The sequence below is a fragment of the Betta splendens genome, chromosome 6 (genome assembly GCF_900634795.4).
Source record: "Betta splendens chromosome 6, fBetSpl5.4, whole genome shotgun sequence".
In the NCBI taxonomy this organism is placed as follows: domain Eukaryota; kingdom Metazoa; phylum Chordata; class Actinopteri; order Anabantiformes; family Osphronemidae; genus Betta; species Betta splendens.
In genome coordinates this window covers 8998707-9011810 of record NC_040886.2, presented here as the reverse complement: position 1 = coordinate 9011810, position 13104 = coordinate 8998707, and the positions used below count along the sequence as shown (strand labels likewise).

At 51.8% G+C, this 13104-nt stretch overlaps 1 protein-coding gene across 1 annotated transcript; it reads left to right on the top strand.

Annotated features, from left to right (window-relative positions):
• The first annotated feature begins 7387 nt into the window (after nucleotides 1–7387).
• Nucleotides 7388–12804, top strand: LOC129602888 (fatty acyl-CoA hydrolase precursor, medium chain-like). Its single transcript, XM_029152778.3, has 13 exons — nucleotides 7388–8883; nucleotides 9416–9608; nucleotides 9693–9834; nucleotides 10042–10175; nucleotides 10350–10503; nucleotides 10592–10693; nucleotides 10901–10999; nucleotides 11105–11248; nucleotides 11344–11421; nucleotides 11506–11653; nucleotides 11739–11888; nucleotides 11973–12045; nucleotides 12129–12804. Exons 1-13 carry the CDS (start codon nucleotides 8808–8810, stop codon nucleotides 12343–12345), a joined length of 1710 nt encoding a protein of 569 aa, XP_029008611.1. The 5' UTR covers nucleotides 7388–8807; the 3' UTR covers nucleotides 12346–12804.
• The last annotated feature ends 300 nt before the right edge of the window (nucleotides 12805–13104 follow it).

The window sequence follows — 13104 nt, the reverse complement described above, 5'->3', positions numbered from 1 at the left end:
GTGTTTCTTCATTGCATGTATGGATGTGTGTGTGGGTTTGTGTTTGCGGTACTGTCTTCTACATCACGTGAAAAAGAACCGTCACCTTCCTCCTTCCCCAACCATCAGTCTGATGTGAGCGCCTAAGTGGGTGGAGCCTGACGTAGCAGGGACCGTTTTTCTTCCAAAGCCCCCTTCTGACCACAGCGCTGACAGACGTTTCCTGGATTCTCAAACACAGCTCTATTGGACCAATCACGTCTGAAGCCTCTCTGTTGTTTCAACCGGTGTCTGTGATACAGCACGTCTCCAAGGACGGCAGATGGAGCTCACTCTGGTGTTTCTCTTACCTTGTTTTCCTTTGTTGACGATTGTCAAAAGCAGGTGTCTGTGTCAGACACACACGCTTGTAGGACAGTTTCATGGGCCTCTGAAGCTCCAGAGACAGTCATTACCTGCTGGTGAAGGGCTTGTAGTAGCTGGTTCATCTGATCAGCCCAGAACGTGATGGCTGCAGATGTTGTGGAAGTCGGACTCAGACTCGACAATCTGGCAACTGGCTACGGTAAATACTGGAGTTTATATATTGGCGTTGATTGCTAGATTATTGACAGGTGTGCATGGTGAACCGGGAGTGACAGGAAACAGCTCTGACACAAACAAAACTGGAAGTCCTTCAACATAAGACAGGAAATGGAAACTGGAACCAAATCATGACAACATGGATGACAACTAAGTCCTTTCAAACTAAAACAAAACCAAAACCTGACACTCCGGTTCTTCTGCTGATAGTGGGAAAGGAGTCCAGATCCGGATTTACCCTCATCGCGCCCAGTTCTGCATTAGAATAATCAAATCAAATTAATCAAAACTCAATATCAAATTTTTGCAACAAACCCTTACACACGTGTGTGTGTGTGTGTGTGTGTGTGTGTGTGTGTGTGTGTGTGTGTGTGTGTGTGTGTGTGTGTGTGTGTGTGTGTGTGTGTGTGTGTGTGTAATAACTCTGACTTCAGAGTTGTTATCTCTTTTTTTTCCCCGTTACTCTGATCTCTCTTTTTTTTAGGGGTTGAGTTTAGCTTTTTTCAAATCTCTAGTTCTTTTGTATCTAATTTTTCTTTTAAGGTGCGTATGTCCTTTACACTAAGCGATTCTCCTTCTGAACCCATAACCAGTTTCCCACTCATGGAAATATGAAACGCACTAATAACCATATTTACTTTTAACTTTTAATTACTTTTGATTTTGTAAGGTTGCTGCTCGGTGAAGACTCAGATTGCCCCGAACCCATCTTCCAGAGTTCAGTGATTTCCTGCCTTAGATATTTTTGTGTTCCGGCCAAAACCTTCCCAAAAGTTTCAGATCAAGCGACAGAGTCCCCCCCCCCAGGGCCCGGGTCTATGAAATTTTCCTAATCAAATTTAGTGTGTAAAAATAAAAGTTCCAAATCAAATCAGCCACAACAAAAAATCTCTCTCACTAGGCTGAGAAAAGTTAAGATTTGAGTTTGAATATGAGTGTGTTGGATCTCATCAGAGGCAATCCAGATGGATAGAATAAACTAAAAGTGCTCTTTATAATTCATTAAAATAATCAGGTCATGATTTGGATCCATGGTGGAGAATTTGCTATGGGCTCAGCTTCTATGTTTAAAGGATCTGCCCTGGCTGCTTACCAGGATGTGGTTGTGGTTTTGATCTTCCGGGATTTCTCCGATAAAATAGCCCATCTCATTAGGTCATAAAATGTAAATGCTGCTAAGGTGATCATCTATGAAGCATAGTTTAATGTCCTGTCTTCTTTGTAGGCCTCACCCCCCACCCACCACGCTGGCCAAGGACGTGTACAATATCATTTAGAACTATGTTACGACCTCGAAATCTGGTTTCAGCCAGTTTGAAGCCTGCCTTATCCACATAGATGAACTCGTCAGCAGCTTTCAGCAGCATCAAAGTCCAGAACTGCCTGTAAATATTGAATAGTGTTCCTGAAAACACACACAGTAACTACTATGTCTATATTATCAGACACGTAGGGGCTAGGTTGGGTCAATATAGACAAAAACTACAAGCTACAGGCAGCATGAACCCTCATTCCATCTTCTATTCGCGTGGGGGCTGGAGCCTATCACAGCTGGCTATGGGCAAGAGGCAGGGTACACCCCAGGTCGCCAGTCCATCACAGGGCCAGACATATACAAACATATTCACACCCACGCATGTGTGGGTGTGAACTGTGTGTCATTCCCACATACAGCAAACACTGCTGAACAGAGGCACAGCATGTCATGATCTGGCTTTGTGTTTCTAGTTGTTTCCTGTTTTATTTTGGTAGTCTCCTGGTTTCTGTTCCTGTTTTAGCTTTACTTCCGGTTTCTTGTCTTGTCACAGCTGTCCCTGCTCATTACCCACACCTGCACTCTGTTAGTCATCAAGTCACTGTGTATTTAACCACCACCTGTGTCCTTAGTTCCCTGCCAGATTGTCGTATTCGAGTCCCCTGAGTGTTCGTGTTTCTTGTGTATCCCTGCGTTGAGCGTCCCTAGTTTCCTGAGTTCCCTGAATGTTCGTGTTCTCGTGTCTTGTTCCTGTTTGCCCTGCGCCGTGTATCCTGCCCGTGAAAGAACCTGGACTGATTATCTACTGATCGTGAGTTTTTGCCTGTTCCCTGTCTGTACTTTCGCCGAGCTTTTTGTGTATGACCTGGACCGTCTGACCCTGCCCTGAGAATTAAACCTTTTGTTGATTATAATCTCGCCTCCGTGCCGTGCATGTGGGTCCACCGCCTGCCCGAGTCCCTGACAGAACAATCTGGCCAAACTTGGACCCAGCCAGCACTTAACCTCCGGTCAGGTCAGTGACTGTTTTTCCTTGTTTTTTTTTACGGCGAATATAACTCTCCCGCGGAAGTATGGAGTTTACCTGCGCCGAGCTACCCAGCGACCTACATGTTTATTTCGAGATCCTCGCGGAGGATTACCGACGGGCTAGTAACCCGGAGGACCAGCGCTGCGCCGTTGAGGTGGCGATATTGACGCTGGAGGACGATGACACCGCGTTAGATCACCCCAGTGTTCGTCGCCTCTATGAGCGACTGTGCGCGAAGTCTGACGAGCTAAGCGACGCGCTCCGCACCACGCCAGCGCCGGTCGCACCGCCGATGGTTTCGGTTTCCTCCTCCCCGCCCCGTCGGATCGTCGTGCCTGCACCAACCTGCCCAGCTCCATGGTTGTTTCCCTGGGAGGATTTCCTGCTCTCACGCGGTCCTCAGTCTCCAGTTCAGCCGCGCGCTGCTCAGTCCCCAGTTCAGCCGCGCGCTGCTCAGTCCCCAGTTCAGCCGCGCGCTGCTCAGTCTTCAGTTCAGCCGCGCGCTGCTCAGTCTCCAGTTCAGCCGCGCGCTGCTCAGTCTCCAGTTCAGCCGCGCGCTGCTCAGTCTCCAGTTCAGCCGCGCGCTGCTCAGTCTCCAGTTCAGCCGCGCGCTGCTCAGCCTCCAGTTCAGCCGCGCGCTGCTCAGCCTCCAAGTCAGCCGCGCGCTGCTCAGCCTCCAAGTCAGCCGCGCGCTGCTCAGCCTCCAAGTCAGCCGCGCGCTGCTCAGCCTCCAAGTCAGCCGCGCGCTGCTCAGCCTCCAAGTCAGCCGCGCGCTGCTCAGTTTCCAAGTCAGCCGCGCGCTGCTCAGTTTCCAAGTCAGCCGCGCGCTGCTCAGTTTCCAAGTCAGCCGCGCGCTGCTCAGTTTCCAAGTCAGCCGCGCGCTGCTCAGTTTCCAGTTCAGCCGCGCGCTGCTCAGTTTCCAGTTCAGCCGCGCGCTGCTCAGTTTCCAGTTCAGCCGCGCGCTGCTCAGTTTCCAGTTCAGCCGCGCGCTGCTCAGTTTCCAGTTCAGCCGCGCGCTGCTCAGTCTCCAAGTCAGCCGCGCGCTGCTCAGTCTCCAAGTCAGCCGCGCGCTGCTCAGCCTCCAAGTCAGCCGCGCGTTACTCATGCCCCGGTGCAGCCCTGTCGTCTCCAGGCCCCAGCCCAGTCGAACCTAGTCCAGACCCCAGTTCAGCCGTGTGTTACTCATGCCCCGGTGCAGCCGTGTGTTACTCATGCCCCGGTGCAGCCGTGTGTCGCCCAGACCCCGGATCAGCCGTGTGTCGCCCAGACCCCGGATCAGCCGTGTGTCGCCCAGACCCCGGATCAGCCGTGTGTCGCCCAGACCCCAGATCAGTCGTGTGTTGCCCAGACCCCAGTTCCGTCCTTGTCCCCGTCAGAGGGCACCGCCCGTCTGACGATTGTTAACCCCACCCAATCAGGCCCGTCGTCTTCCCCGTCGAGCTCGGCAGCCGTAAGTTGTCATGCCAGCTCCGGAGTTGACGCCGTTCCAGTCCCTGTCGGCCATGTTGCGGCCGTTCCAGTCCCTGTCGGCCATGTTGCGGCCGTTCTAGTTCCTGTCGGCTCCTCAGAGGAGGACGCCGTTCTAGTTCCTGTCGGCTCCTCAGAGGAGGACGCCGTTCCTGTTCCCGTCGGCCATATTGAGGCCGTTCTAGTTCCAGTTCCTGTCGGCTCCTCAGAGGAGGACGCCGTTCTAGTTCCTGTCGGCCATGTTGAGGTCGTTCCAGTTCCTGTCGGCCATGTTGAGGTCGTTCCAGTTCTTGTCGACCAAGTTGAGGTCGTTCCAGTTCCTGTCCCTGTCGACCAAGTTGAGGTCGTTCCAGTTCCTGTCCCTGTCGACCAAGTTGAGGTCGTTCCAGTTCCTGTTCCTGTCGGCCATGTTGAGGTCGTTCCAGTTCCTGTCCCTGTCGACCAAGTTGAGGTCGTTCCAGTTCCTGTTCCTGTCGGCCATGTTGAGGTCGTTCCAGTTCCTGTCCCTGTCGACCAAGTTGAGGTCGTTCCAGTTCCTGTCCCTGTCGACCAAGTTGAGGTCGTTCCAGTTCCTGTCCCTGTCGACCAAGTTGAGGTCGTTCCAGTTCCTGTCCCTGTCGACCAAGTTGAGGTCGTTCCAGTTCCTGTCCCTGTCGACAAAGTTGAGGTCGTTCCAGTTCCTGTCCCTGTCGACAAAGTTGAGGTCGTTCCAGCTCCTGTCCCTGTCGGCCAAGTAGAGGGCGTTCCCGTAGGCCAAGTAGAGGGCGTTCCCGTAGGCCAAGTAGAGGGCGTTCCCGTAGGCCAAGTAGAGGGCGTTCCCGTAGGCCAAGTAGAGGGCGTTCCCGTAGGCCAAGTAGAGGGCGTTCCCGTAGGCCAAGTAGAGGGCGTTCCCGTAGGCCAAGTAGAGGGCGTTCCCGTAGGCCAAGTTGAGGGCGTTCCCGTAGGCCAAGTAGAGGTCACCCCTGTCTCTGACCCCGTTCCTGTCGGCCCTGTAGCGGTCGTTCCAGTCCCCGTCACCCTTGGAGCCGCAGCGCCCGCCGGCCTCCAGGAGGAGGCAGCACCTGCAGTTCCTGCGCACCTCCAGGAGGAGGTCGCGCTAGCCGTAGTTCCTGCGCACCTCCAGGAGGAGGTCGCGTCAGCCGCAGTTCCTGCGCGCCTCCAGGAGGAGGTCGCGTCAGCCGCAGTTCCTGCGCGCCTCCAGGAGGAGGTCGCGTCAGCCGCAGTTCCTGCGCGCCTCCAGGAGGAGGTCGCGTCAGCCGCAGTTCCTGCGCGCCTCCAGGAGGAGGTCGCGCCAGCCGCAGTTCCTGCGCGCCTCCAGGAGGAGGTCGCGCCAGCCGCAGTTCCTGCGCGCCTCCAGGAGGAGGTCGCGCCAGCCGCAGTTCCTGCGCGCCTCCAGGAGGAGGTCGCGCCAGCCGCAGTTCCTGCGCGCCTCCAGGAGGAGGTCGCGCCAGCCGCAGTTCCTGCGCGCCTCCAGGAGGAGGTCGCGCCAGCCGCAGTTCCTGCGCGCCTCCAGGAGGAGGTCGCGCCAGCCGCAGTTCCTGCGCGCCTCCAGGAGGAGGTTCGCGCCAGCCGCAGTTCCTGCGCGCCTCCAGGAGGAGGTCGCGCCATGCCGCAGTTCCTGCGCGCCTCCAGGAGGAGGTCGCGCCAGCCGCAGTTCCCTGCGCGCCTCCAGGAGGAGGTCGCGCCAGCCGCAGTTCCTGCGCGCCTCCAGGAGGAGGTCGCGCCAGCCGCAGTTCCTGCGCGCCTCCAGGAGGATGTCGCGCCAGCCGCAGTTCCTGCGCGCCTCCAGGAGGAGGTCGCGCCAGCCGCAGTTCCTGCGCGCCTCCAGGAGGAGGTCGCGCCAAGCCGCAGTTCCTGCGCGCCTCCAGGAGGAGGGGTCCGCGCCAGCCGCAGTTCCTGCGCGCCTCCAGGAGGGGGTCGCGCCAGCCGCAGTTCCCGCGCGCCTCCAGGAGGGGGTCGCGCCAGCCGCAGTTCCTGCGCGCCTCCAGGAGGGGGTCGCGCCATGCCGCAGTTCCTGCGCGCCCTCCAGGAGGGGGTCGCGCCAGCGCAGTTCCTGCGCGCCTCCAGGAGGGGTCGCGCCAGCCGCAGTTCCTGCGCGCCTCCAGGAGGGGGTCGCGCCAGCCGCAGTTCCTGCGCGCCTCCAGGAGGGGGTCGCGCCAGCCGCAGTTCCTGCGCGCCTCCAGGAGGGGGGTCGCGCCAGCCGCAGTTCCTGCGCGCCTCCAGGAGGGGGTCGCGCCAGCCGCAGTTCCTGCGCGCCTCCAGGAGGGGGTCGCGCCAGCCGCAGTTCCTGCGCGCCTCCAGGAGGGGGGTCGCTCTCCCGTTTCACGGCTTCCGCGCCCGCCACCTGCATCGGTTCCCGGCGGCCGGCTCCGGCCGCACCTGCATCGGTTCCCGGCGGCCCGGCTCCGGCCGCACCTGCATCGGTTCCCGGCGGCCCGGCTCGGCGCACCTGCATCGGTTCCCGGCGGCCCGGCTCCGGCCGCACCTGCATCGGTTCCCGGCGGCCCGGCTCCGGCCGCACCTGCATCGGTTCCCGGCGGCCCGGCTCCGGCCGCACCTGCATCGGTTCCCGGCGGCCCGGCTCCGGCCGCACCTGCATCGGTTCCCGGCGGCCCGGCTCCGGCCGCACCTGCATCGGTTTCCCGGCGGCCCGGCTCCGGCCGCACCTGCATCGGTTCCCGGCGGCCCGGCTCCGGCCGCACCTGCATCGGTTCCCGGCGGCCCGGCTTCCGGCCGCACCTGCATCGGTTTCCCGGCGGCCCGGCTCCGGCCGCACCTGCATCGGTTCCGGCGGCCCGGCTCCGGCCGCACCTGCATCGGTTCCCGGCGGCCCGGCTCCGGCCGCACCTGCATCGGTTCCCGGCGGCCCGGCTCCGGCCGCACCTGCATCGGTTCCCGGCGGCCCGGCTCCGGCCGCACCTGCATCGGTTCCCGGCGGCCCGGCTCCGGCCGCACCTGCATCGGTTCCCGGCGGCCCGGCTCCGGCCGCACCTGCATCGGTTCCCGTCTCTCGTCGCGGTGGTCCAAGGAGGACGCCGCTGGTCCCTGCCTCGTCCTTGTCTCGGCCGCCGGACTGGTGGCCTTGCCCTTGGCGCCTCCTGCTGCCCGGATGGCGCTGCCTCCTGCGGCGACGCCCGCCTCGACTCCTCAGCCCTTCGGATCAGCGTCCGCCTGGAGGACGTTGCCATTCGGGGTGGTCCCCGGGGACATCGGTCCAGCCCAAGGGCACTAAGAGTGCCACCCTGGCTCAGCGGCTGCTGGGCAGGGTCTCGCCACGCCATCACCCTCCGTGAGGGAATCCCTGAACTTCGTGTCTTCCCTGTTCGTGGACTTTGTTGTGGACTATTGTTTTGGCCCTCCCCCGGTCCTCCCTCCGCCCACCCTGCTCATGTACCTTGAGGGGTAGGGATTCGGTCCCTCCGCCTGGGACCACCCTCCGCCCGCCCTGGTTTGGGGGGGGGGCTTCCGTAGGCGCCGTGGAAGGCGCCATAGGGGGGGGGGTACTGTCATGATCTGGCTTTGTGTTTCTAGTTGTTTCCTGTTTTATTTTGGTAGTCTCCTGGTTTCTGTTCCTGTTTTAGCTTTACTTCCGGTTTCTTGTCTTGTCACAGCTGTCCCTGCTCATTACCCACACCTGCACTCTGTTAGTCATCAAGTCACTGTGTATTTAACCACCACCTGTGTCCTTAGTTCCCTGCCAGATTGTCGTATTCGAGTCCCCTGAGTGTTCGTGTTTCTTGTGTATCCCTGCGTTGAGCGTCCCTAGTTTCCTGAGTTCCCTGAATGTTCGTGTTCTCGTGTCTTGTTCCTGTTTGCCCTGCGCCGTGTATCCTGCCCGTGAAAGAACCTGGACTGATTATCTACTGATCGTGAGTTTTTGCCTGTTCCCTGTCTGTACTTTCGCCGAGCTTTTTGTGTATGACCTGGACCGTCTGACCCTGCCCTGAGAATTAAACCTTTTGTTGATTATAATCTCGCCTCCGTGCCGTGCATGTGGGTCCACCGCCTGCCCGAGTCCCTGACACAGCACATGTACATAGGCTCTATATGGAAATGACATGAAATTTATTAGCTCTGCTCCAACCTTTGGTGAAACCACGGAGCTGTGATGTATTTTATGGCAAACTATCCTGTGCAAATATACAATACAGTACAATCGCATTGTTTTGCTAAGTATTGCTTTCATGATAAAATATGATATGTTCTGCTGAGACCAATGTAAACAACTGAAGCTTTTTAAATCCAAGTTAAATCTTAACATGCGTTGTTGTAAACTCGTTGCTGTATTCATATTTTCAGTCTGGGCAGATCAGCCCACGATCAGCATTGAGCAAACCTACTGTAACCCCATATCTGTCACACTGGCTAGGACATGTGGGAGTGGTGTGGACATTACCTACATAAAACCTGCTGAGTCATCGTTAGTTTTTTATAAATTTGTTGAGGCAAGGCTTCAGAACACTTTCTGATTTTGCAGAGTCCAGAGTGTTGAACATGAAGTTCAGTGTGAAAAAAACTTTACTCAGTCTAGCGTCTGTATTTTTCCTCTGTGTGGCTGCAGACGAACATGGTGAGTCTGTAAATACCTGAGATACTTTGTGTCCTATTCTAGACACACTAGACTGTATTTAAACTTGATTGCAACATTTAGTTTTATTGATCATTGCTTAACTCATGCTGATGTAGGAGAACTAACATTTGTGTAATTAGAGCAGCCTACGTGACTAAATGTGATATGATATTTGCAAAATATGCTTCTGAAAACACAGCATGCATGAGGTTTTTGTTTCATCTGGTTTTGGTACATTTGAACCAAACCGTTTATATAATTTCAGAGATTATAGAGATTAAAAGTACAGTAGCCCTGTAAGAGTGTATGTGTAGCCATCATATTCCCTAACTATTTTTCCTGAGTCAAATCGATTCTTAGTCATGCACCTAATGAAACCATGGGTTTTAGATTCGAGGGTTAAATCTAATTCATCTTGTAACATAGCGACACCAAACGAGATCCAGTTTGGAAAAGATGGTAAAATAATAGATGCATGGACTTTTAGTGAATTCATAACTCATGATGTCTTACACTTTGAATGTCCTGACAGCACCTGAAGTGCACACTCAGCTGGGGAGTCTGAGAGGTCAGTATGTTAGTGTTAAGGGGAAGGAGACTGGGGTCCATGCCTACCTGGGGGTCCCCTTTGCCAAGCCCCCTGTAGGTCCTGCTCTGAGACTGGCTGCACCTCAACCTGTAGAGGGATGGGAAGGAGTGAAAGATGCCACCCAGCAGCCGCCCATGTGAGACATCCATCCACAGCATCCATCTATTCTAAACATAAGAACCATGTTCAACAGGAATTTATTACAATTGCTCTACTCCAGGTGTGTTCAAAACAGACAGATTCTTGTAGACATTTCTCGTCATCTTGGAGATTTGTTCCAAGTCATTCCAGACATTTCTGAAGACTGTCTCTACCTCAACATTTACACACCTGCAAACAAAACTCATGATGCCAAACTCCCAGTAAGAACCTTTCAATGACTGCTGAATTCATAAAGATGATGTGAATAATGGAGGTCCATATTTACAACTAGAATAACAGGGGAAATTTACCAAAAACCCAATTACAATATCACATTCAGTTACAGACTTCAGTCAGATTGAAGTGATTGAAGACGATTCCATACACAATAAATTTACAATGCTGTTTGAAATTTGTGAAAAAATCAGGTCATGGTTTGGATCGAAGGTGGAGGATTTACTTTTGGCTCAGCTTCTACGTCTGATGGATCTGCACTGGCTGCTTACCAGGATGTGGTTGTGGTTTTGATCCAGTATCGCTTAGGAATTCTGGGATTTCTCAGGTAAAATGAAATAAATAAGAAATTAATACAATACAAATAATAAATAAATAAAATGACCCACTAAGTCTTAGAATAAAGATGCTGCCCAAGTGTTTATCTATAAACTATGGTTCTGTGATCAGCTTTTGTTACTGTGACCTGTTAGAGTGTAACTACGGTATGTATTTGATTCAGCACTGGAGATCAACACATGCCTGGAAACGTTGGTTTGCTGGACCAGGTACAAGCTCTGAGGTGGATCCAGCAGCACATTCACAACTTTGGTGGAGATCCAGGTTTAGTCACTGTATTTGGACATGCTGCAGGTGGGATGAGTGCATCCTTGCTGGTAAGACTTCATGTGCAGATGAAACATTTAAAATGAACTCATATTTTCTTCTCCACTAAACCACTTTCTGTGTTGTTTTAATCCACAGCCTCTCTCACCGTTGTCTCATGGGTTGTTCCATCGTGCCATTGCTGAGAGTGGAAGTGCAATGCAAGCAGTTGTGTTAAATAACCCTTTACCAATGATGAAGGTGAAAGTAACATTTAATAATAATGGTTATTGTCAATATTTAAAAGTTATAGAAGTAGAGTAATTACATACTAGAAGGTTTTATATGTTCAACTGCCACTTAAGGGTTAATTCACTCCACATTCTGGTGTGTTGTGCTTGAAAATATCACATCAATGTTTTTTTTCTTGTAAATTTCTAAATATGCCGCTTTAACGTTTGTTCTCAGATTGTGGCAAATGTATCTGGCTGTAACCATGAAAGCACAGAGAAAATCGCTGATTGTTTTAGAAATCTGGATGTTGACACTATTGTGACCATTGGGAAGGTGAGACAGTGACTAATACTGACTTTAGGAAATAAGGTAAACATCAACGTTTTGTGTCAAATTTATTTTTTTGTTTTAACTTTTTTAAACATTTATTTTTTTAAGGATGTTAATTTTTCACCGTCTATAACTGTTGACGGACACTTCCTGACAAAACCTGTGGAGGAGCTGTTGCGTAAACATGAAAATCTCACTGTTCCATTCATGACAGGTGTGAATGATGATGAAGGTGGATGGATGATTCCACATGTAAGTGTTAATGGGATTTGCTTTGCTGGAGAACCTGTGTGTGTGTGTGTGTGTGTGTGTTTTAAAATGTTCATTGCATTCATGTCTTCCTTTAGATTCTTGGCCTTCAAAACTGGACAGAGGGAATGGACCGAGAGCAGATCAAAAAGACATTGTCTGTTTTCTTTCCAGGTGTAAGTCAATCTAACAGTAACAGTTATAGGTTGATTATTTATACTCAAGCTTCTCTGACAGATGTCTTTTATATTTTCCTTAAGCCCAAACTTGCAGTTGTCAGAGATTTCATAATAGATGAATATATTGGAACTGGTGAAGATCGCGTGAAGAACAGAGACGGGTTCACTGAGATACTAGGAGACATTTTGATTACTATTCCAGCCATTTTGACGTCCAATGCCCACAGAGGTACTTGTAGATATTATTATGAACATGCATTTAAAAATACACAAAAAGAATATGTTTACCATTTATTTGTGTATTTGTGCTACAGATGCAGGTGGTGCTGTTTTCCTGTATGAATACCAGCATCCTCCCACACTCCTGCAGAAACAAAGGCCAAACTTTGTTGGGGCTGATCATGCAGATGAACTTCTTATAATTTCAGGAATTTGCTTCACAACTACTCATGTCAAACTATCTGGTAATTACAATACACAAACCATTCACCATTTCATTTGTAAGTTGTATTTCAGCAGATTATTTCACCTCAGTCTCATTATTTTAGACCCATGTCCTAAAGAGGAGGAAGAGTTAAGCAAAACCATGATGAGCTACTGGGGGAACTTTGCCCGTACAGGGTAGGAATCACTGCTCTGTGGACAGGAAGTCATCACATACATGACACCAGGTTGCTGTGTTTACAGCTTGTGTGTGTGTGCAGGTCTCCTAATGGTGACGGTCTTGCTCACTGGCCACAGTATGGAGCAGGAGAAGACTACCTGGCCATTGGTTTGAAGCAGCAGGTCACCCGTCAGCATCTGAAGAAGAACCGCTTTGTCTTCATGACTCAGACACTTCCAGAGAAGATCAAGCAACTTAAGGAGAAGATGGTGCGCAGTGTTATCGAAAAAATTGCTTCTTTCCTATTGAACCATTAACCTATTGGGTTATGATTCATGTTATCCTATGTCTTGTCTTTCATATCTTTTACGTACTTGACTTTTCATTTAGATTGTTCAATGGCTGTCTTTGCCTAATACACTCTGAACTCCCAAACCCAAGGCCGGAGAGTTGTGTCTCTCTCTCTTTGTTGAGACTTAGCGCTTCGTGTTCCCTGACACTTAGATGCCAGTGGTGCAGGTGTGAGAACAGAAACATCTTCACACACACACACGGCGAAAGGGAGAAGATGGTGCATGTTATACGACTGGGTTAGACAGACATTCCACCCCAGTCAATTAGAGGGGTTAAAAGGCAGAGACAACTTGAGGATTGTGTGATCTTTGCATTATACCTCCGTGGTGTATGTTTTGATCTTCCCAGCTGGCTTTTACTGTACTTTACATTTCCCATAATCTTTTTTTCTCTGTAATTAAAATAAATTTCACAAAAGTCAACCCTCTCATCTGCCTTTATAACAAATTTCCACGACAGCAGCGAGCCTTAAAACAGTCTAATTTTTAGTTTTTATCGGTGGCTTTGACGCTCGAAGTGCTGTGTGAAGTAGCAGATGCCAGTGACTAAAAACAAAAAGAGAAAGTAACTGAATTAATCACTGATAGGATTACGAAGAATTTGTGAAGCCATAAGGGCAACCCCTGAACAAGTAAAAATTAAGCAAGATTGTGAACCATTTTAAGATCAGCTTGTGTGATACAGTATGTGTCACTTTGTGTCAGATGTAGCTTGTTTGTTTT